The following is a 21379-nucleotide window of genomic DNA, read 5'->3' on the forward strand; positions in this document are numbered from 1 at the left end:
TTGCTGTCTATAATTTGCTCTTCTTCTCACCCAAGACCCCGATTGTATTCAGCCATGCCCTCTTCCATGGTCACCACTTTAACAAGGGAAGAAAAATAATATGCAACAGGCTTGGGGAATGATAAAGGCAATTTATATTTTCGCTGCTTTTTCGATGTACAACCAAACTGTTACCAACAATCACTCTGCATTTTTTTTTTGGGTCAAGACTGTTAATGTGAACTAAGACCTGTGTTAAATCCCTTCAGCGCCCTTCCAGCTGCCTTGCTGTGTGTGACCTTGCCATTAACTGCCGCTCTTCCTCTCCTCCCATCAACCCCATGGTTATAGCCAAGATGTCCATCTACAAGAGAATGAGACGGGCATGTTGTTTTGATTGCGGACGTTCTGAGCGTGACTGCTCGTGCATGTCAGGCCGTGTGCGTGGTAACGTGGACACCCTTGAGAGAGCCTTCCCACTTTCTTCTGTCTCTGTTAATGATTGCTCCACCAGTTTCCGTGCCTGTAAGTTTAACCTCGACACACACAGTTCCATGTCTGTGCTGTCTGTGGTATCATCCCTGTCTTGTGCTGTGCCCTGTGGTTCTGTGAGTCGGTCGGGCTGATGTTTTCTTCCCAGTGTGATCCCCTGTGTGATGGTATGTTGCCCCAGCAGCCTGTGTCTCCATGTACGTGCTGAAGAAGGTCTCCCTTCTGATTGTCTTAACTCGTTGAGTTTCTTGCAATAGCTTGCAGAACTGTGATTTTGCAGTCTGGTGATATCCTTCCTCTCTCTCCTTTAAATAACTATAAATGGAAATTAAAGTGACAACATCTCACATACTATATTAATACAGAGATATGTGAAAATGTACATCTTAATATTTTGGGAATGGCTGTAAACTGGATTATATCAAAGGGAGGAAGGAAAGAGAGTAGTGAGAACAAGCCAGCTAGCATTAAATTGCTTTTAGTGAGCTTAGATATTTTCTCAGATAGTTTTCCAAATGCAACAGAGTTCTGATACAGATACACACACACACACACACACACACACACACACACACACACACACACACACACAGACACACACACACATACACACATATTCTTTTTACTGTATCTCTCTAACCTGTGTCTCACACCTACAGTGCCAGATTTTGTCTATTTACTGGAAAAGAGTATTCTATATCCACCAGTAGGCTGGTAGATTCTAGAGCTTTCTCCCAGAATGATGACTAGTTCAAACAATTATTGAACCCATGAATATCTATTACTTTTCCAACAACATACCCCTCATTTAACTAAGGTATCTTGCAACAACCAAAAAATATAAGTCATGAACCTCCATGATTTCCTTGTGCCTGTAGCATAGGTTTCTGGGTCAGTCTTCTTTGACACCTACAGGCTCAGAGATGTTAAAGAACTTGTCAGGTTGGTAACTGCCAGGCTGAGATGTGCCACATTCCAAGTGACCTCCCTTATCCTTGTCTTCACTGTGAACTTTGCTATTTTACTGGTACAGTTTGCAGACGATGCTACTGAAAGCTCCAATTGAAACACTGGGATTGTGGGTCCTTGTGTAAGTACAGAAGAGGTGGTAGTTGAGGATTTGGATGCCCTTAAAGTATGACTGTAACCTTATTTTCACATTTCTGGCAGCATAAAAGGTAGGAGACCACTCTTGCTTCTGTGCTTTATCCTTTTCTCTTTAAAGCAGTGCACACATTTATTAGTGAGCCCATTGCCATCCATCCCCTCCCCTTCTATATGTCCAGAGCTGGTTGAATTAAACTTTCAGCAGTGAAGGTTGGTTAAATTTGACAAGGAGGAAAAAGAATTCTTAGTCCTTTTCTCATGGAAAAGGAACTTATATCACTCACCTGTGCTGGTGTTGAGAACCGTCCCAGCACAGTGTGCCTGTGTGATGGGCGCCCATGGAGGCTTCTGGGGCTGAGGCAGCCCTGACTTCACTGTGTGCCATGCCAGGTGCTGATGGTTGAACTTGAAGTTCAGGTGTGAGGCATGATCTGTGCACTGAGCTATATTTGAGGAATTTGGAAAATTTCTATCTAGGGCTAAAGAGTCCTCCTCTCTGATTGACAATTTTCTATTCCTCCAAAACAATGCCAAGGGACAAGACTCATTTAAAAGTGATACTTATTGGAGGTTTCATTGAGAGGGATTTGGACCTGCCTTAACTACATTCCTTAAAATCTTGGAAAGGAAGTTTTCACTAAAATTCTTTCAGATGCCACCATATGACTCCTTATGTCATTTTTCTCCCCATAAGAGTCCTCTCTAGATCATATGCCTACTGAGATGACCTGGGTTACAGTTGCACAAAGATCATTCCTGTCTAGGATGTGCAGCAAGTTACTAGGTTCAAAGACAGGTACTGGGGAAGAAGAGCAGAGAGGTGCCTTGAGGTGGCACGATTTAGCCATGTCGACTTGATTGATGGTGGTGAAAGTAACCACCGACCGTGTGTTACTCTTCTGCCTAATGCACAACTGCTGTTCTCATATAGCCACTAGTCTCTAAAACCTTGGCCTCAATTCAGTGGAGAAAAGGAAAGAGCAACTCTGGTCATGTCTTGGCACTGGCCAACAATATCAATCACAGCAAACTCTGTGTCCCTTGCTTGGGGCCCATGGTGCCCAGTGTGTGTAATTTCCATTTTATCCAAGAAAAACCTTAATTAGAGGGATTTCTCAGCTCTGCAATTTAATCCAGACATTAGTGGAGGCCAGGAGAAAAAAAGCTTGGGGTGGGATTGTCCTGTCCTCTCAGAAACACTTTGCACATGGCTCTGTTGTCCCTCCTACACCTCCAAAATCAGCCCCGCCAGGGAACACATGGAGCTTTGGACTGTATGTTGAGGTCTTAACTGGTATTGACAGCTCAGGGGGTGGTTTGCCTTCTCTGTTTTCATCGGTCGTCCCGCCGTCGTCACTCCATCAAACAAAAGCAGATTTCATCCGTCCCTGTGTGAGACCACTCACCTTTGACCATTAATAATAAGTTGGAAAAATCTATTCCAATTTGAGCCCCTTCATGTGCTCACATAAGCCCTTCTTCTCCAATTAAAAAATGTCTGTCTCTACACAGAATTCCACTGGCAGCGCTCCAATAGCAATCCCCCCGGCGTCCCTCACTGGTGGTAGGGTTGGGTGGTGCCCATTTGACAGAGCGAGTTGACTCAAGAGCAGCGGTGAGAGTGGGCTTTTCATTAAATATGAGCAGATGTGAAATGTAGAGGGTTTGACAATTAGAAATGGCAGGAGAAGGGCCCTTGAATCAAAGTGAGGTCAGATGGGCGGATCAGATTACTTCTCTTACATTCTTTAGTTGTTCTGAAAATCATTTTGAATTAGTGTCAGCAGAGCCATGATGGGTTTTGCCCTTTGTCTTTTATGCTAGGGCTGTATTGTTTCCCAAGACACTCATTAAAGGTCATTATACTATTACAGAGCTTGCTTTGGTCGCAGTCTCCCAGTTGAGCCAGTGTGCTTTGGAGACTGCCTAATTCATTTCTCTCTTGCCTTTCGTCTCCCTCTTTACTCCTTTTTTTTTTCTTTCTTTTCTTATAAGGGGAAAGATTTCCGTTTTCAAGGGATGTTAAATTGAAACACAAAGTCCCATTATGTGTTTTCTGAAGTGGGAAGAGAAGTAGCCAGTTCCCAGAGGAGTGGTAATATATTAAAAGTGTTCACACAGTTCTAAAAACTTGTCTTTTAACAGCAGGGCCCGCCTGCTCAGCGCACCTCTGTGTGGCGGTGTGGCCCATTACCCTGGATCGGTTGTTGTTAAGTCACGTGCTAGTATAAGAGTTGCCATCTTCTATTGATTGAACTCATGAGGAGATGTAAGACCAGAGAGAAAGAACTCTTTTAGAAAAGACACAAAAAAAAGTGTCAGAAAAGTAAGGCAAATTGCAACCAAGAAAGGTTCGCCACAAAAGGATTTTTATATTTGGCAAGACTGAAACATTCAATATGATAGGCTAGAATCAGTGCACAGAGCATCATTTTCTGATCGTCTCAATTTTGTTTCCATTTTAGATAGTCCTAGACAAGAGTCCCAGCTCTCTCAAAAGGCACTGTGATGGTGTGGGCCTTGGTTTTTTCACAAGTAGCTGTGTTCTAGTACTATTGAATGTTAAAAAGATATACCTAGCAACACACTTCCACATAAATATAGATGTAGGTTCTAATCGGTTCCATTTCTTCCCACTATAATTTTGTAAAATGGACCTTTCTCTCTTTAGAAGTTTATTCTTGTTATTTCAGTGTTGCCTGATATCTGATTGCTAAGTGTAATAGGAAGGGACAATTAAAATGATGATGCGGCGACAACGTAGGACCATATTGATTCAAACCTTCTGAGACCTGCCTGACATGATTCTGGTCACAAACTGCCAGTAACCCTGGCACTAACAAATTAATCATGTGGTAAGAGAAACAGACCTTTAGACTTGGGCTTGGAACTCGTTTTAGCTAAACTACATGTGTGATCACTCACACCAACCTTTCAATTTAATAGTAGCTTAAACCTGCACAATTACATGCACCCTTTTGCAAACTACTGTAGCTAATTTTAAATTATACATGACTTTTATTTCGGGTATAAATATAATACAAGGAGGCATTCAACTCCAATGGTTAAGCCGAGAGAAGTCCAATACGATTAGGTTGAAGGGAGACATACCAAAATCAGTTTAGTGTAATCTTGAGTCTTGTCAGATAATAAACAAAAATCAGCTTATCCTGAGTAGCCTTTGGTTTGTACAGGCAGAGAATTAACATTGTCAATAGAACTAAAGTCACTCGAGTGAACTAATGGCATTTTGAAGTACATAAAATCAGATACTAGTGCAGGGGGTGGAAACAGCTCCAGGAAAATGTCTATAATAGGACCCACCCTATCTGACAGCCTCCAACGTCTGTTAAAGGGAGATTTAATTTAATAAGCCACATTTAAAAAGTAACAGCCTATAATTATCTCATTCCTTTTATGTACAGTTTTGGGTGACATCCTCAAACTTCCCAATCTTAAATTTTATTTGTTTGTTTTATTTCTGGGCCCTAAAATCAATGATTCCCTCTTCCCACCACTACCCATCAGAGAAAGATAGAACAAGGAGAACCAAAGGCTACTAGGCACAAATCAATTTAATCATATTTGTTCATGAATTTTTTTTGTATTGTTTTGTTTTTTGAGTTGGGATTTCATTCTGTCATCCAGACTGGAGTGCAGTGGCATGCTAACGGCCATCGCAGACTCCATATACTGGGCTCAGGTGACCCTTCCACCTCACCCTTCCAAGTAACTGGAATTACAGGCGCATGCTACCATGCTCAGCTAATTTTTTGATTTATTGTAGAGATGAGGTCTCACCAAGTTGCCTAGGCTGGTCTCAAATCCTTAGACTTAGGCAATCCTCTCGCCTAGGCCTTCCAAAGTGCTGGGATTACAGGCTTGAGCCATCGCATCTGGTGTATTCATGAATTTTTTAAAGCCCATTTATGCAAGTCTCTATTTTCTCCCATTTTTCTCATGCATGTCATGCTGGTGAGATCTCTCTCTCTGTCTATATCCGAACACGCCAAACACTACAAGAATCTTTGGATTCTACTCTGGCTCTTTAGCTAACCCCAGCCTACGCATTCTGATTTGGCCATTTGCACTTCATTGCCGGTAGTAAAAACAGGAAGGCAGATAGGGTAGGTAGCCATTGAGCCATCCCATGTGACTAAGACTAATAATGAACCTGAGAGGAGCCTCTTAGAGGAGTTTTGTTGGTAGCAGACAGGCTGCAGAAGCCAAGGTCTTTTCCTTGATTTTGTGGTAACCACACTGAGCAGTGGATTGACTGGAAATGTGCCTTTCTATGGGTTACTGTGTATGCAGTGGTCAGCTTCTTAAACTAGCATTGATTTCAGGCAAAAACCATGCTTGGGAAAAATTGCTTTTGAGAAGGCTCCTTTAAATTGCCCATTTTTAAAGAACTCCAAGCAAACCATGTTTTCATCCAGAGTAAATAGCCGTTTGTTTCAGTTTAGTGTCAGGTGAAGTAGTTGACTTGCATTTGGGGACTTTGTTGTACCTCCATCCTCTCAAAAAAAAAAAATCTTGTTGAATTCCTTAAGATAACTATGCTGTGAGGATGGACTCCATATGGATGAAGGGGGAGTGGTAGGCTAAAAGGCAGCCAACTTTTCAAAATTCTTTGAAACGGGACTGGGAGGCAAGAAGTAGAAATGTCAGAATGATGGCAGATGAAAGGGTCCTTTGTGTGTACCCCATGATGGGACACCTCTCTTCCCAGGAACACCACACCGCAATAAGTGACTTGACGCTTTAAGGACTAACAGAAAACGTTGGCATGCCACACGTAAGCCTAGCAGAGGTCCTTATGCAAGGTGACATGGAAATTATGTTTGCATTTTTATTTCAGGACAGTGGCCGGTTGTCAGGATACTCACCCTGACAGTTTCTACCACCAGGCAGTGGGTTCTTCCTCCTACCTCCATGGTGGAGGGCAGATGTGGCCAGTTAGCTCTTCATCTTCCCTCCTCCTCCACTATCTCAGGCGACAGATGCCAGGGCCAGCCTGCTTTCCACTTGAGCTTTCTTGTCAAGGCTCTGCCTTGAGCCCAAATCCTGACCTTTACTGTATGAAATAAAGTACTGATGAACAAGCAGAGGTTTGAATTAGAGCAGGCTTGGAGCAAATGTCAAGTCCATCTCTGCCTCCTGCCTCCACCTGCACCAGGAGCCTGGATTAGACCCAGTCTGGAGTTTGCAGTGCCTTAGGCTTTATGGGTCTGGGGAGACATAACTTATTAACAAAGAGTTATTAAATTTTTATCAATTTTATAACACAATGTAAATGCCTCCTATGAATCTACATTGTATTCATTATCATTTAAAACGTTAATTAAGTCAAAGTTGCATTTAATTTCTCTCTAAATGGGCCTCTGGGAAGAGGCTTTTAGAAAAATCTGTGGGAGCTTGCAGCTCTTGGAGCTGGGGAATCCCCCAGCCCACATTCAGGATAGCCCCCTGAGTTGATTGCTATCGTGTGTCTGTGGCTAATTTGTTGTGATGTGATTGGGCATTGTCTCAAATTAGTATTAGACCAATAATGGTATAAAGCCACTGAAGAGAGGTTTGGGGGGCGGTGGCACAGGCTCCACTGCATCCTGCCTTCAAATCCCATCCAGACAGAAATGGGCAGGTGAGCAGCTCCACCTCTGACCTCCAACATGCCTTGGGATTTTCCTTCTCATATGGTGCCCATCATTTCAGTTGGATACTTCCTTCTTTGGAGAAGGACATTTGTCATCTGGTCCAGCAAATTTAGGACATTTGCCAGCATGCTCATAGGAAAGATCTTAGCATTAGGGATCTCTGACTCCCTGTTAAGCCTAGAAACCCTAAGCACAGAACAACTGAATGGAAACCATTTTCAGAATGGGATGGGTGTAGGATTTATAAACAGGTCATGCTCATTGTTGAGGAGAGGCAAAGAGGGATGCATACTTAGATCTGCTGGAAAATGGTGTGTTCCTATTTTGAGGCTAGGGTGATGTTATCTGAGCTTAAGGGTCACCACTCAAATATATATTATATGTCTACTCTATCACCTAGGGACTTAGGCTTGTTAATACAGTGGTATAGGAAATGGCCAGTTGGTTAACCTGGCTTCATGTAAAGACTAAGTGCAATCTCCACTCTTTTTATATGCAAGGTACTCTGCCAATATAGATGTGTGTGTTGTTAAATTTAACACTTATATAGCATTTGCTGCATCATAGCTTCTATTCTGTCTTTTAAAAACATTAATTAATGTAACTGTTATTTGCAGTTGAGGTAATTATAAACTGAGGCACCTGCAAAATGCCCCACTTGCAGATGAGCAGATAAGGCACAGAGGTTAAAGAATTTGCTAAGGGTCACAAAGCAAGTAAGTCGTGGAGTTGGGATTTGAAGACAAGGTGTGTGACTCCACAGTCTGGATGGAGTAAGCTGAGTTACTTGAGTACGTATGCAGTTGAACGAAATCTAGGTCAGTTCGTCTCCAAGGTAGAAGCAAGAGATGAGGATTCCAGTAATGAAAACTTGAGACAATATAAGCAGTGCTGGAGCCTCCTTCCTGCAAAGCGGTTGGTTACCCAGTTTGGCTGGAGTTTGAGACTTGTTTAGGGCAGTTTTGGGAGGACTGCTATGGCTGCAGGGGAAGAATAGACTGGTGAGAAGGCAGCTGGAGCACCCCCCCAGGGAAGACAAGTGGAGCAGAGTCTGTTGGGGGAGGGGGAGGGCCCAGCTGCTCTGAGGAGCCTTTGGAAGGAAGGCATGATCTACAGCCTACTGGACCTGCAACTGAAGTACATTATCCAAATGCAAATCCAAGAAGTTACAGTCTTTTAAAAGAAAGTTTAATTAATGGCACTGAAGCAGTTGAATTCTATTAGTTAAATTTCGTGAGCCTAATTCTTCCCAGCTGACCCGGCAACCATTGTGATTTCTAGTTGGGTGTGGAGTTTTCTTCTTTTTTGGAAGAAGATTTCCTTACCTCTGGCCTAGGACTGGAGACCTGGGGGACTGCATCCACTACCGCTGGTCATAGTGATCGTCTTCTTCTGTTTCCCTTTCCTAACCTGTATTTCTCCTTCCTTTCTCACCATCTTCCCCAGTCTGGATAAGCCTTACATCTTGTGTGTGTGTTGGAGGTGATAGGTAGGCAGCTCTCACCTGCTCTCACCAGGCTGAGCAGCAGGCACAAGGCACATGGGAGCCACCAGTGGAGACACTGGCCAGCCCTAGGGATCTTGGTTCCAGCTGCATGTGGTAGCGTCAGTTAGAGCTCATGGGAATTATTTTAAAATCCCTTTATATGGTGAAGAGACTTTTCTCTTCCTCTTTCTCAGGGAGACAGCATGTCTCCTTATATCTATGGAGGGAAAAAAATAATAAAGTACTTCACATCTCATTGACTGGAAATCCACTATAGTTTTCAATCACTTCACCTACTCCAGTGGAAATACAAGACACATTTCCTATGAAACACTACCACACAAAACCCTAGGAAATCATGTGGCATTTCTAAGGACTATGCACTCTATTTTTCTTTCTGTTTTATTTCTCTATGTGAAGGCCTTTGTCTATGTTCGTTGTATCTTTAAGTAGCGTCCATGCATTTGTAGCATTTGTGCATACACTGACTTCAAAGGATTGTTAAAACAGAATGGAAAAGCACTTGAGTCCTGGGTTCCCTCACAGTGTGGTAGGCTGTACTTGCTAGCTTCTTGATGTGGACTGTGGCAGAATGCACTGAACCAACTAGATGTGTGTTGTCCTTCTCTCTCTGGAGCTTTCTCTCAAAACAACATATTGAATTACCTAGATAATTAGGGGATCCTCCATTGCCACATTTACTTACAAGAGTTCTGCTTCCCCAGCTGACCTTTTACCCATAGGGAATCTAAATGGACAGAGCCAAGTTCAGTATTATTAGATACTCCTCCCCCACACCACATTCACAATTTCAGAGGGAATTGAAAAGACTTTTTTGTAAATAGCTAGACAGTGCCTACTTTGGAGGGAGCTTGTCAGACATGCCATCAATTCTTGTTGCGAGGAGACATTCTTCTGACCCTCTCATTTGGTCATCCTTGAGAGGTGCTATCCTCTCAGATTTAAGGGAAACAGCAAGTGAAAACCTCCTCTGGCCTTCTCTAGTAAACCTGAAAGCCCCCTTTCTATCCCCCTTCAATATGGCAAGGTGAGTACTATCAAGTATTCCTAGAGCTACAGAGAAAACCCTATGCAAATTCAAAGTAAAATATTTTGAGGTGGATCTGAATTAGAGATGATCGACCGCATGGAGAGACTTTTAAATGAGAAAGATTCCAGCCTCAGAGCTGGCACTGCACTTGCCGCATCAACAGTGCATAGAGGGGCATCTGTAGACCTCAGAGCATGGCCCATCTTCTGGGAGTGGAACTGACTGCTTGCATTAAAGTGATCTTCATTTTGGCTAATGTCAGCTTTCTGGGCTGCAGCCTGTTGGACCACACTCAGTCAAGAAAGGACCTAGGGGCTGCCTTCCTACCCTCCAAGGTCAAAAATGAAACATGCTGGCATCTTTGGCTGGGCTTCCTATATTGGCAAGAATACTTTCATAGGAAATGGCCTGAAGGATTCCAGTTCAATAAATATTTGATGAGTAAAAGAATGAATAAATGAAGGGATTCTCAACCCTGAAAGGAATAGGTGGTATGCTAGAAGGCAGATCACCCCAGATCCACAAAGTTTCCTAAAACTTTCTAAGCAGCAACTTGCTACGTATATAATCATTAAAAAAACTGGGATAAATAAGAAGATTAAGAAGAAAAAAGTGTAGTAAGAAAAAATAAGAATGTAACTGAAGGAGCTTGAAAATGATTGACTAGAAGGTACAATCAGTATTCTTCGTGAAGGATAAATATCAGGAAGGAAGAGCTGGAAACAAAGCATGGAAAAAAATTCACTTAGGCAAAAGTCCACCAATTTTTCAAATGTGGAGAGAGAGGGGTACCACCACATGTAGAATATTTGTTTTAGAAAAATCAAGGACTTGTGACATTGGTCTATAGTTTTCTTAATGCCAGTGAACCTGATCATTTCACTGTGAGTCGGTGACATTAAAACTATGCATTGCATAGAGTCAGTGTGAAGGAAGGGCCCTGTAACCACTGCAAGTAGCTAGACAAGTCCACCCAAATGTGGAGAAATATTTAGGACTTTCGTGACTATCAGGGTCATTGACTGTGACTTGAGGTAGACAGATTGAATCCAATAGCAGCACCCAAATGACAATTCCTCCCGCCTTGAGGTGTTCAAAGTCTGGGTGTCTCATAGCTGTTTCCTATTGTGTTATTATTTTGCTTGTTCTGCTTAAGTCAAGGAAGAGCTTTCCTAATGGTTCTCAGAGCTCTCTCAGGCTGTACCAGGCATTCTCTTACCTTTGAATGACTCTGAGTTGCTCTCTGCATTTTGTCAAGGTTGATCTGGGCATTTCTTCAGTGCAGATGAGCAAATTTCCACATATGGCCTGTAACATATCCAACTGAGAGAACACGTCCAGTAGAGATGCTTCAAAGCCCAAAGCCCTAAACAGGTGTTACTGGAAAAGGAGGTACAATGACTTGCAGAGAAGAGAAATGCTATGTGAAAATTAAAGTAGGAAATATGCAAGGAATGCAGAAGGGGAGGAAGGGTTTCAGGTCATGTGGTTGGAAAGCCTTGAGATGTGAAAGTGAAATTTGCAAGAAACTTGTTGCTGGAAGTACCACTCCTTCACAGATTTTTTTTCTATTAAGATAAAGATGAGAATCATTTGAGTAGACATCTCTATCTTTTCTCCTGTCTATATTAGGGGATTTCCAAGTCATTCCTTTCACTGTGCAGTGAGCTAAAGGATTTTGTTGGCAATTGAAGTTCAAAATTCTAGGAAACCTCAAATTAGGGAAAGAGAGACAAGGGTGAGATTTGTGTGTTTTCTAGAACTTTGGAAGTAAGTTCTAGTACAGACATGTTTTCCTATGATCATTGAGTAGATGCTCAGGGATGCTGATGGCTATAAGAGTAATGTCTTGCATGTGTTTGAGTCTTTGTATCTCTCAAGGCACCATCATCATCTCATTTAATCTAGGCATCTCCAGAATAGACATCATCCCTTACTACTATGAGACTTTGAGCAAGTTTCAGAGCTTCTCTATTCCTTAGTGTCCACATCTGTAAAATGCAGAAAATAATAAGACCTATTTCATAGGTTGCAAGAATTAAATGAGTGAATACATACCAAGTTCTTACAAGATTGCCTGGCACATGTTGAATGCCATGGTTTATTATTATTATAACCATACTTCATTAATGCATGAAATAACAGAAACAGATGAACTTGACTAAGATCATATAGTGAATAAGTAGGTTACTCCATCAGAGGGCTACTATCTCCCATAGTAGTGATGAAAATAATAATGATAAGCCACATTAGCCACAGCTAACTCATTTTTTTCTCAATGATTATATCTTGTCAAACTAGTCTTATAAAAGGACATATCAACTACAGGCAGAAAAGCCCATGATAGTTTTCGAGAGTTGAGCATCTTAGTACAACAGACTATAAAATTAAAATTTAGTCAATTTATTTAATTTCTAGATTATGGAGTAATAGTCTCAACAGCAGTAAGCTTCCTGGTCATGTCTGTTTTGCCTTGTTTTGTTATTGTCAGTCTCCAGGAACAAGCCTGTATGATAGGAAGCATGTAGGACCAAATAAGGACACCATCTCCAGGTAAAAGGGGCTTCCTAGTTTAAATAGTACATATTTGATGGATGAAAATAATTTCATCTGTTTCTTGTATCTTACCCATGCTGTCAGAATCCTTGCTAGAGTCTTAGGTAATGGGATCTTTAGAAAACTGTAACTTGCCAGGCTCTGTGGCTCAGCCTGTAATCCCAGCGCTTTGGGAGGCCGAGGTGAGTGGATTGCCTGAGCCCATGGGTTCGAGACCTGCCTGGGCAACTTGGCGAGACCTCATCTCTACAATAAATCAAAAAAATTAACGACAAAAAACAAAAAGAAAAGAAAACTGTGACTTTGGGTCCCGTCATTCCTCATCCTACTAAAACTTTGCCTTTACAACTTGTCTATCTTTACTGGCCTGGAGATAGCCAATAAATTCAATGTGTTCTTGGAAGATGGAAGGAAGGTTGGAAAGCAAACAAGAGGGGATAGGTGTGGGAGAGACATCCATCCCTTTCAAATTCGACCAAAGTGTCTTTTCTTGATAATGGTCTTGATCTCAACTCATTTTCAAGGTTTGTTTTGTTTTGTTCTGTTTTGTTTTGTGGTGTTAAGACTTCACATCATTACCTTTCCTACGTTGCTTTATAAGTAGCTGGGCTCTGCTTCTTGCTGATTTTGTCATTAGTGAAATGAATGATGGTAGGAATGAGGCCAAGACTGGACCCAAGTCTTGCTGCTTCTTTAAACAGAGCTGATGTTTGGACAGGTCTAGAGATGGGGTTGAGTAAGTATCAATACTCATGAACATTTGAAATTCTAAATATTCCTCTGTCCTGCTCTCTCTCCCATCCTGCCAATGGCCAGTCCCCTGATTTGGCCTTTGGACTGTATTTAAAACGTTCTCCCACCATTGTCGGTGGTACTGCCAAGCTCAGGAGCTTATTTTTTTCTCACCTGGTCTACCATTGTAGCCCTTCAATTAGTTTCCCTTGCCACCACCATCAAGTTTATTATTCTGAAGCACAGAGTTGAATATGTTATCATCCTGTTTTAAAGGTTGGGGGTCTTTTGATGGCTCCCAGCTTTTAATGGCACAACCTCCAACTTTCTGTTATTAACATGGCATTCAAATCCCTTTGCAGTTTTGGCCTGAACTAGTTTTCCTAGTTCCAGTCTCCACATAAATATCCATCATCTAACCATTCTTCATAAATTTTTTTTATTTTTTTTATTTAATAAATTTCTATAACCTTTTTCTATGATCTATCTCATCTTTTAGCTGATTGAAACTTAGCTTTCTTTTAAAGTGGGTGTAAGCAAACTGGCTCATGGGTCAAATCTGGCCCCACTGCCTGTTTTAATAGGTAGACTTTTATTGTTACACAGCCACACCCATTAATTTGCATATGGTCCAGGGCTGCTTTTAGGCTATAACAGCAAAGTCAAATAGTTACAACAGAGAGTGTATGAACCACAAAGACCAAGATACCTACTATCTCACCTTTTAGGGGAAAAGTTTGCTGACCTGTATTTTGAAGGTACATCTCAAGTACTGCCATCTCTGTGAGGCCTTCTTGACTGGTTCGCCCCAACCTCAAATTAAAATGAATGAGTCTCTTTTCTATAAGTCTGTAATACTTCATATAATCTTAGAGTAGTTTTAATTTAATTTTTAATTTTTGTAGAAACAAGGTCCTGCTATTTGCCCAGGTTGGTCTCAGACTCCTGACCTCAAGACATCCTCCCACCTCAGCCTCCCAAAACCCTGGGATTATAGGCATGAGCCATCACTCCCAATCCTACAACAGTTTTTATGTTGAGTTTATTGGTTTTTTTTTTTAGAAGTATACAACAATCACAAGTAACAAGTTTCACTGGTCTTTGAATTCTCAACATACCACACAAGGTAGCCAAGGAATACAGTGGGAACCCAACAAAGATTTGCTGGTTAGCATATAAACTTTGTTGGGAGTATATCTCCATAGTTTCAGCATGTGTCTCAAGAGAAAAGAAGGTGTCAAGGCTAGAGATCTTTCCTCTAGTTCCCTTATACCATCTTGAATAGAACATTTGTTTCTGAACAGCTGATTTCTTTGACTGCTAGACAACTCTTGACTTAAATAGAATGCTCTAGAATTGATCACAGCGTCTTCTGAAGGTGACACATTTCTTCCACTGCTTCTGCTGACAGGCACACAGTGTTTGGACTCCGTAGAGGACATGGGGATGCTGAGGTGTTCCCCTTCCATATGTCATCAGCCATTTGAGTTTGGGTGGAAAAACATGGCAAACCCATTGCTCTACTTGTCTTGAATGACCTCACTCTGCCCTTCAGGTCTACAATACATTTTTAAATTCAAAGCTCTTTTCATCCACCTGTGATTCCTCATTGATTTGAATCTATCCCAACTGCTCTTAAGGCAGAGTGTACACCTTTAATCATTTAGGCCCCAACCAGCTGCCTAGACCTTATTACACTGGACGAGTACTCTGGCTAATGCTAGGAGTTAGGTCTAGGTAGAGTAAGCCCCCAACTCAAATCTTGACAGCCCAAACTTCACCAGAATTCCTCTCAACCTTTACATCTGCCAGAAATTGCTCCTGGCAACCCTGTCTCTCCAGAGTCAGTGGTAGCCAGTTGAGGTGGGAGGTAAGATGCCCTTGGCCCTTAACTGAGAACCTCCTAGTCAAGTTCCCTGTCTAGATAACTGGGAACACTTCGGGCTCAAAGGAGCATTCTGACATTTGATTCTCTTCACCCATATACCTTACTCAGCTTAGACAGATGGAAGAAATGACTATAGATTCCAGAGGTTCTATTGGAAATAACAAAATCATGTATGTGTGTTTTTAAGGGATATTCTTTTGGTTGCTGCATGAGCTATTTTTGTTGTTATGGTTGTGGTGGTTAGAGATTAAATCTCAATAACTTTTTGAAATTAGAGTGGGCTTCCCATCAACTGAATGGGCCACACACTCGCCCCTTTTCATGGCAATCCAAGAAAGGCTCTACCTTCCTAATAAGCCCTGGAATGTTATCAGCATGGTAGTTTTGCTTGAGATCAAATCAGGGCAACACAGGAACTGTCATTTTTCATCTACTGGGGCCCTTTGATCCCATTTGGGGTTTATTTGTTTCAAGAGAAAAATACAATTCCTATTGCATACATCTATCCTTTAGAGCACTTTTTTTATTTTTTCTGCTAGAGATCAAATCAGAGTTGTAAGTAGTGTGGTCATTAGTTATCACCACTAGATTTCACAGCCTACATTTTATTTCTCTTCTTACAAAATCACCAACCTTCTCTGTTGCATAATGATCACTTGCAGTGAAGCTACAATATGCCTTTCTTGGGTACTTGGGTGTTAATTTATTTCACAGTTTCCTTTGCAGATATAATCAGAGTCACCTATCACATTCCTGTTTCTTCTTTTTATTGTGTTCCTTTGCTATCGCGTTTGTGTGATCTTTTTCTGAAAAATGACAGGTAGTGTTTCTCTGCTCACTGTATCAGTGACTTATATTTTCCACGACTTCGCTATTGCCATTAAAAATATATATATAACATTTTATAGATGTAATCTCAGTTGTTTATAACTCAAGTTTTGTTATGTGAACAAATTTCCTAAATGACATCTTAGTTTAGGCACATTTTTTAAAGAAGGGGGTATATATTCTTTGCAAAGTATTTTTTTATAAATTGTAAGTGAAAGAAAAGCTGTTAGTAAGATTATAATGTGCTTTTCCTGATTTCGTAGTACATCGAAATGCATGAACATTATTTTTATGTAAGTGATTAAGTTGTGGTGTTTAATAACACGTTGTTAGAGCAAAAAGAGCTATCCATTTTGATTTATTTGTATATTTACTGGGTGACTTACAGTGCTTTACATATTAGAATTGGTTTGTCAACAATTAACATTCTAGGTTTTTATATAACCCATACTTCAGGTAATAGAGGATTATTAAACTGCAACCAGTGTGCTAGAAATCTGCCGGCTGGTAATAAAATTCTTATGTATAACAGCAGTAGAGAAATACTGCTGTGTATTTATGCATAGATTGCAAGATAGATGGCCTGTAAACTGCAGAGGAGATGAAATGTGGGTCGACCAGCAGGTGGTGCTACTTTTCTAGAAATGAAACCCTCTACCTGGCTGAATTCTAGGTCCTATACTCCTCACTTCTGGCTTCTAGTCTTCCAGATTGTCTCCTTTATGCCTCTAAAATGAATATCTAAAACTGTTGTTTTTGCTTGAAGACATATACTTCCACTAAGCAAACATCTCTCAACTGCTAAGGTTTCTTTTAAATCCAACTTGCTTGATACAAGCGAGTCCTAGGTAAATAAATATTACTGTTTTCAAAAGGGACTACACAATACCAGATTCACTGCTAAGATTGGATTGCCTTCCCCATCCGATTATTGTTATGTGGCAAGTCCCTGTTTTAATCTAATAATTATTTACACAAATTCATTTCGTAGATTTCAATCTCCCCCAGGATACTGAGGGGCGTATTTGTAAAGGTGACTGATGTACTGGATTTATTTCCCATATAAAAATCACCTTAACATGATGCTCTTTCATTAAGCATTACTCTAGAATTCAAGTTAACTAAAGAATGTTGTTTTTCTCTCTGGGCCAGAACTAAATTCTGACAAACAGGATCAATGATTTTATTTTGTTTTTTAATAAGGCCGTTGACAAAAGAAAGCTGATTAGCTTATCAATTTAGGCATCACCAATGAGACAAGAAAAAAATACACACACAAGCAAAACTTTTAAAAAATTATTTTGTCCGCACATAGCCTATTTTTCAATCATTTTTTAAAAAGACATAGCTGTATCTTTTTACTAACTGCTTTTTTTAAAAAAAATCTACAGTATTCCTTTGGTACAGGACGTTTAGATATAAAACCTAGCCTGTATAAGAGATAATGGACTACTTGAGGTTATGAAAGGGGGGAATGAAAATATATCTCAGAATGCCTCATTTATTTGTTTATTTTCTTTGTTATTAAAGTCTAGCTATCAAGCCATAAAGAACTTTGAAAGCTTATACAGCATTTTACTCTTTTTGTAATTTAATAACCCAAAACTGCTAATTTTGAGAAACTGGTAGGAATTTTATCTTCTAAACATTTTAAACTTTTATCAGGCATACTGCGATTGAGGCTACAGGCAGGAATCTAGGTACTATAATGTACACTCTTATTTTATTCACCTGTGTGGTTTTGACAGAGAACATCCTAGAATGACATCGATTAGACGAAACCAAGGAGAGGATTGGGAAAACATTCCCTTGTCAGTGATCCACTTTAAAGCACTGGTTTTGTTGAAAATATGGATTGCAATCAGTTTTCATGATGTAAAAGTCAAACCCTGCTGGTTTTCCTTCCAGTTCTCTTCATAAGGGATGGATCGGCTGGAGTAGTTGAAGACAGGAAATAGCCATCCTGAAGTCAGGTTTAGATGTACCTGGTAGGTCTGTGAAGAGAGGCCTGGTGAGTTTCACGAGACCACTTTCCAAGGCATTAAATAACTTTATTTTCCTGTTGAATACAGTCTCCAGAAAGAAAGAAAAAAAAAAAAGAGAGACCTCCCATGGAACTGGCCAATTGCCAGGGGCCTACCTCTTCATTTCAGTTCCCTGCATATATGTGTGTGTCTTATCTTGGAATACTTATAACTTTTAAGTAAATGGAAAGTAGGCTGAGGTAGGCAGTTTTTGATAGACTTTCCTAAGATACAAACCCCACCCACTCTCCTCTTTGAATTTGAGTATTTAAATCAAAGGGAAAATAACTTTCAGAGGATCCAGATTGTTATCAAATCTTATCCAAATCCTGCCATTTGGTGTGTAAAACCTTAGATTATATGCCCCTTCCATCCCTGGCTATGCCCTCAAATATGTTTTCCTTGTCTAGCCAAAATGATTTTTGTATAGTTGCTTGCTTTAGTATTTTCCACCCTCCTTGCCTTTGTTCCAGCTGTGTCCTCCACCTAGCATCCCCTCCCACCCTTATTGTCTCTCTTCAGTTTATTCAGCATCATGATTCAAGAGCTCCCGAAGTGCCAGGCCCTGGGCTCCGCTCTGGAGACATACAACCAAATAAGGCTGAATCTCTACTCATTCTATTCTTGTTTCAAATCTTCCTTTCTGTTTTCTGAACACCCTACTCTCTAGCCCGTACTTATTGTCTAGCATTTCACTTTAGTTCTCTCTTGACATTATCATGCAACATCTTTTGTACTCTTGCTTTTATATAACTTGTGAATTAGTATCTATATTTTGATCTCATTTCTCTGACTAGATTTATGGTTCTCACTGTACATCTTTAAAAATATTTTAAAGAGAAGAAAAATAAAAAGCAATGCCCAGCATTAAGCTCAGCATCATTATAAATCAGAGCCAAAAAGGTCTTAGATTTAATTAATGTCCTTTTTCCTGGAAGGGGTAGTGTCTTGCCAAGGGTATATAGTTGATTCAAGCCGGCCCTAGAACCTGAGGCTCCTGACCACTATGCGGTTCTCCCCTCCGTAATGCCGCCTTTCGGGCCACTAGTAGCTGTTTATCAGGAACCTTATGTGACTTAGAATTGTTAGAGATTCAGAGATGTGTAAACTACAGCAGAGGAGCTTATAAATCTAAGAAGGAGAGAAGAACACATTGAAATGGAAAACAGATGAATAATGAAGAGCATGAGATGAGAAATACCAAGGGATTTTTAAAGACAGGAAGGAATGGATCTTGTTACAACCATCCCGGAAGGCCTCCTGGAGGAGGCAGGCTTAGCCTATCCCTCGAAGGGTAGTCAGAGTAATTAGGTGAAAGGAAGACATGGTGGGAAGGCCTAGTGAAGGAATCACTGCTTCCCTACCCCATCATTCCTCTGCCCCTCCTCCATTCTCCCACATGCATGCATCAATCCCATGACCTCCCACCAGAAATTCAAGAAAAAGAGCCCCTCACAATCAGGCAGCATGCATTTCCTGCAATTTAGAGAAAACAGTGGGGTTTCTCTTTGTTTCCATCTGCCTTTCATTTGTTCTTGCCCTGAATGGTCCCAGCTTTCTCCAATTGAGGTCCCCTTAAAACTTTTCTGTTTTCTAGCTTTTCTTGTTTTTATGACACTTAGCAAAACTTAATTATTTGACCTGAGCAGTTCATTCAGGCAGAGTGAAACATGGGACAAACATGAGATACAAAGGATGGAGGTAAGGGTGGAGGTGGGGATGCTTACTTTTTCTAGTGGTTGGTTATCAGATCAGTGGCTTGGGGCAGGGGAGAGAGTGTGATCCCATGTAAGTAACATACTGTCAAAATCAGCAGACTGGTGTTGTGAAGAGGGACCCAACAGCAGAATGCTTCGGTTGCTTTGATTCTTCAAAGCAGAGATAATAATGAGGGCTACATATAGTAAAGGCTTACCAGGAACTCATCTAAGTGCTTTTCATATTTTCAGCCCATTCACAACAACTTTATGAGATCGGTACTCCAATTATTCTTATTTTATAGGTGAGAAAATGGAAGTTAGCTAATTTGCCAAATACTTAGGATCAAACCCAGTGGTGTAGCTTCAAGTCTTGTGTGCTTAAGTAAGAGTTACCCTTCTACCAACTCAACAGGAATTGACATTTGCAGAGGGATACTCCATGCCTTAAAATTTTTAATCTCAGGGTTTGAGTGTCACTGGATCCAGAGCCAGAAACACAAGGGGTACCTCCATATTCCTGGGGTTGGTATGGTAGGCAGCAGTGGAATATTTGATCAACTAGTAAGCTCTTGCCCTATGAGACAGGAACCTTCCAGGAGTGAGGGCCTAGTCTTCTACAGGGTTTTAAAATAGAGTTAGAAATCCTTATTTTCATGGACAATCTTCAGACTTAAATATTGTCCTACACATAAAACTTTGTGAATCAGCAGGGTTGTGTCCAAGCACAGCACACTGGGGATAGTATTTGGTCCTCAGACCGTCATCTTGCAGTGTCTGGTTATCTCATTTAATCTGACAGCATCTCCCAAACTTGCTGTCCTCATTTGTCCAGCAGGGATAACAAAAGATCTTAGGACATCAGGGTGTGGAGTAACTTGTCTGAGATCAGAGCTCTAAAGAGGGTGGGACTTGAGCAGGTGGCTCTAGAAGCTCATATCCTCACATTATACTTATGGGCAGAAGTCTGGTGGCAAGGGATCTGGATTAGGAATCAGCAGACCCTGGCCCTGATTCAGGGTTTCCATGTTAGTATAGCCTTGAGGCAAAAGTGAGTGAGCCCATAACATCTCCAAATCCCTTTCAGCCCTGCTATTGTACTCCTTGCCTCCTTCTCTAACTGTGTTGATCAGAAAGGGCCCTGCTCTACACCAGCATTTTTAACTGCTGCACAGGATGTGTCTCAGGATAAGTTATAGTAGACTAGATAATGATTTTATAGTTCAAGAACATCTACAGAAGGTGACTATGCCCTTAAGAAATATACTAAATGCTGTGTTTAGTGTAAAATCACAATCCAGACTGGTCCTTACTTCCCAAGGTGAAAAGCATACTGTATTTCTAAAGTGTTCTGGCAGAACATTCTTCATCTGGCACCTGGGTTGCACAAAAAACCCATGCATTTTACCTTTATCTGAGTTTCAGAGAAAGTATCGATGCACCCATCTGGAATTCATATTAGGAATCTAAGGACCTGTTAACATGATTGGCTCTGTGGAAGATATGGTATTCATGGATGAGCTGATAATGATGATGTTAATAATAATAATGGTCCTTATCTGTATAACATCTTGTGGTTTAGAAAACAATTTCACATATACACAATTGGATTCTAGGATGGTCGTCAAGTAGTAGAATCATTGAGGCAAGCATTAATTTAAAAAATGTAAATAGCAAAGTGAAAATGGAAATGAAAATATGATTGACATCTTCTGCCAGTCATGTTTATTTAAAGTCGTTTAGAAGGAGAGGGGAAAAAAAGAAAGAAGGTAACAACTGAGTCCAAATATGTAAGCAAATAAAAACTTTCACCCCAAAGCACAAATGTAAATCAACATTGTGTTAACCAGGAGAATTTTATGTAGGATGTGAAATAAAGTCC

At 40.7% G+C, this 21379-nt stretch overlaps 1 protein-coding gene across 1 annotated transcript in view; it reads left to right on the plus strand.

Moving 5' to 3' along the window:
* Window positions 1–21379, plus strand: part of KCNMA1 (potassium calcium-activated channel subfamily M alpha 1) — a gene marked incomplete at its 3' end in the record, with an annotated part of 543667 nt that overhangs the window by 488485 nt on the left and 33803 nt on the right. The window contains exon 31 of the mRNA XM_021712861.1: window positions 331–504. Coding sequence (XP_021568536.1) covers window positions 331–504 — 174 coding nt within the window. The remainder of the gene's footprint in view (window positions 1–330; window positions 505–21379) is intronic.

This window comes from Carlito syrichta, unplaced genomic scaffold (genome assembly GCF_000164805.1).
Source record: "Carlito syrichta isolate Samal-C Ts95f unplaced genomic scaffold, Tarsius_syrichta-2.0.1 Scaffold303673, whole genome shotgun sequence".
NCBI lineage: Eukaryota > Metazoa > Chordata > Mammalia > Primates > Tarsiidae > Carlito > Carlito syrichta.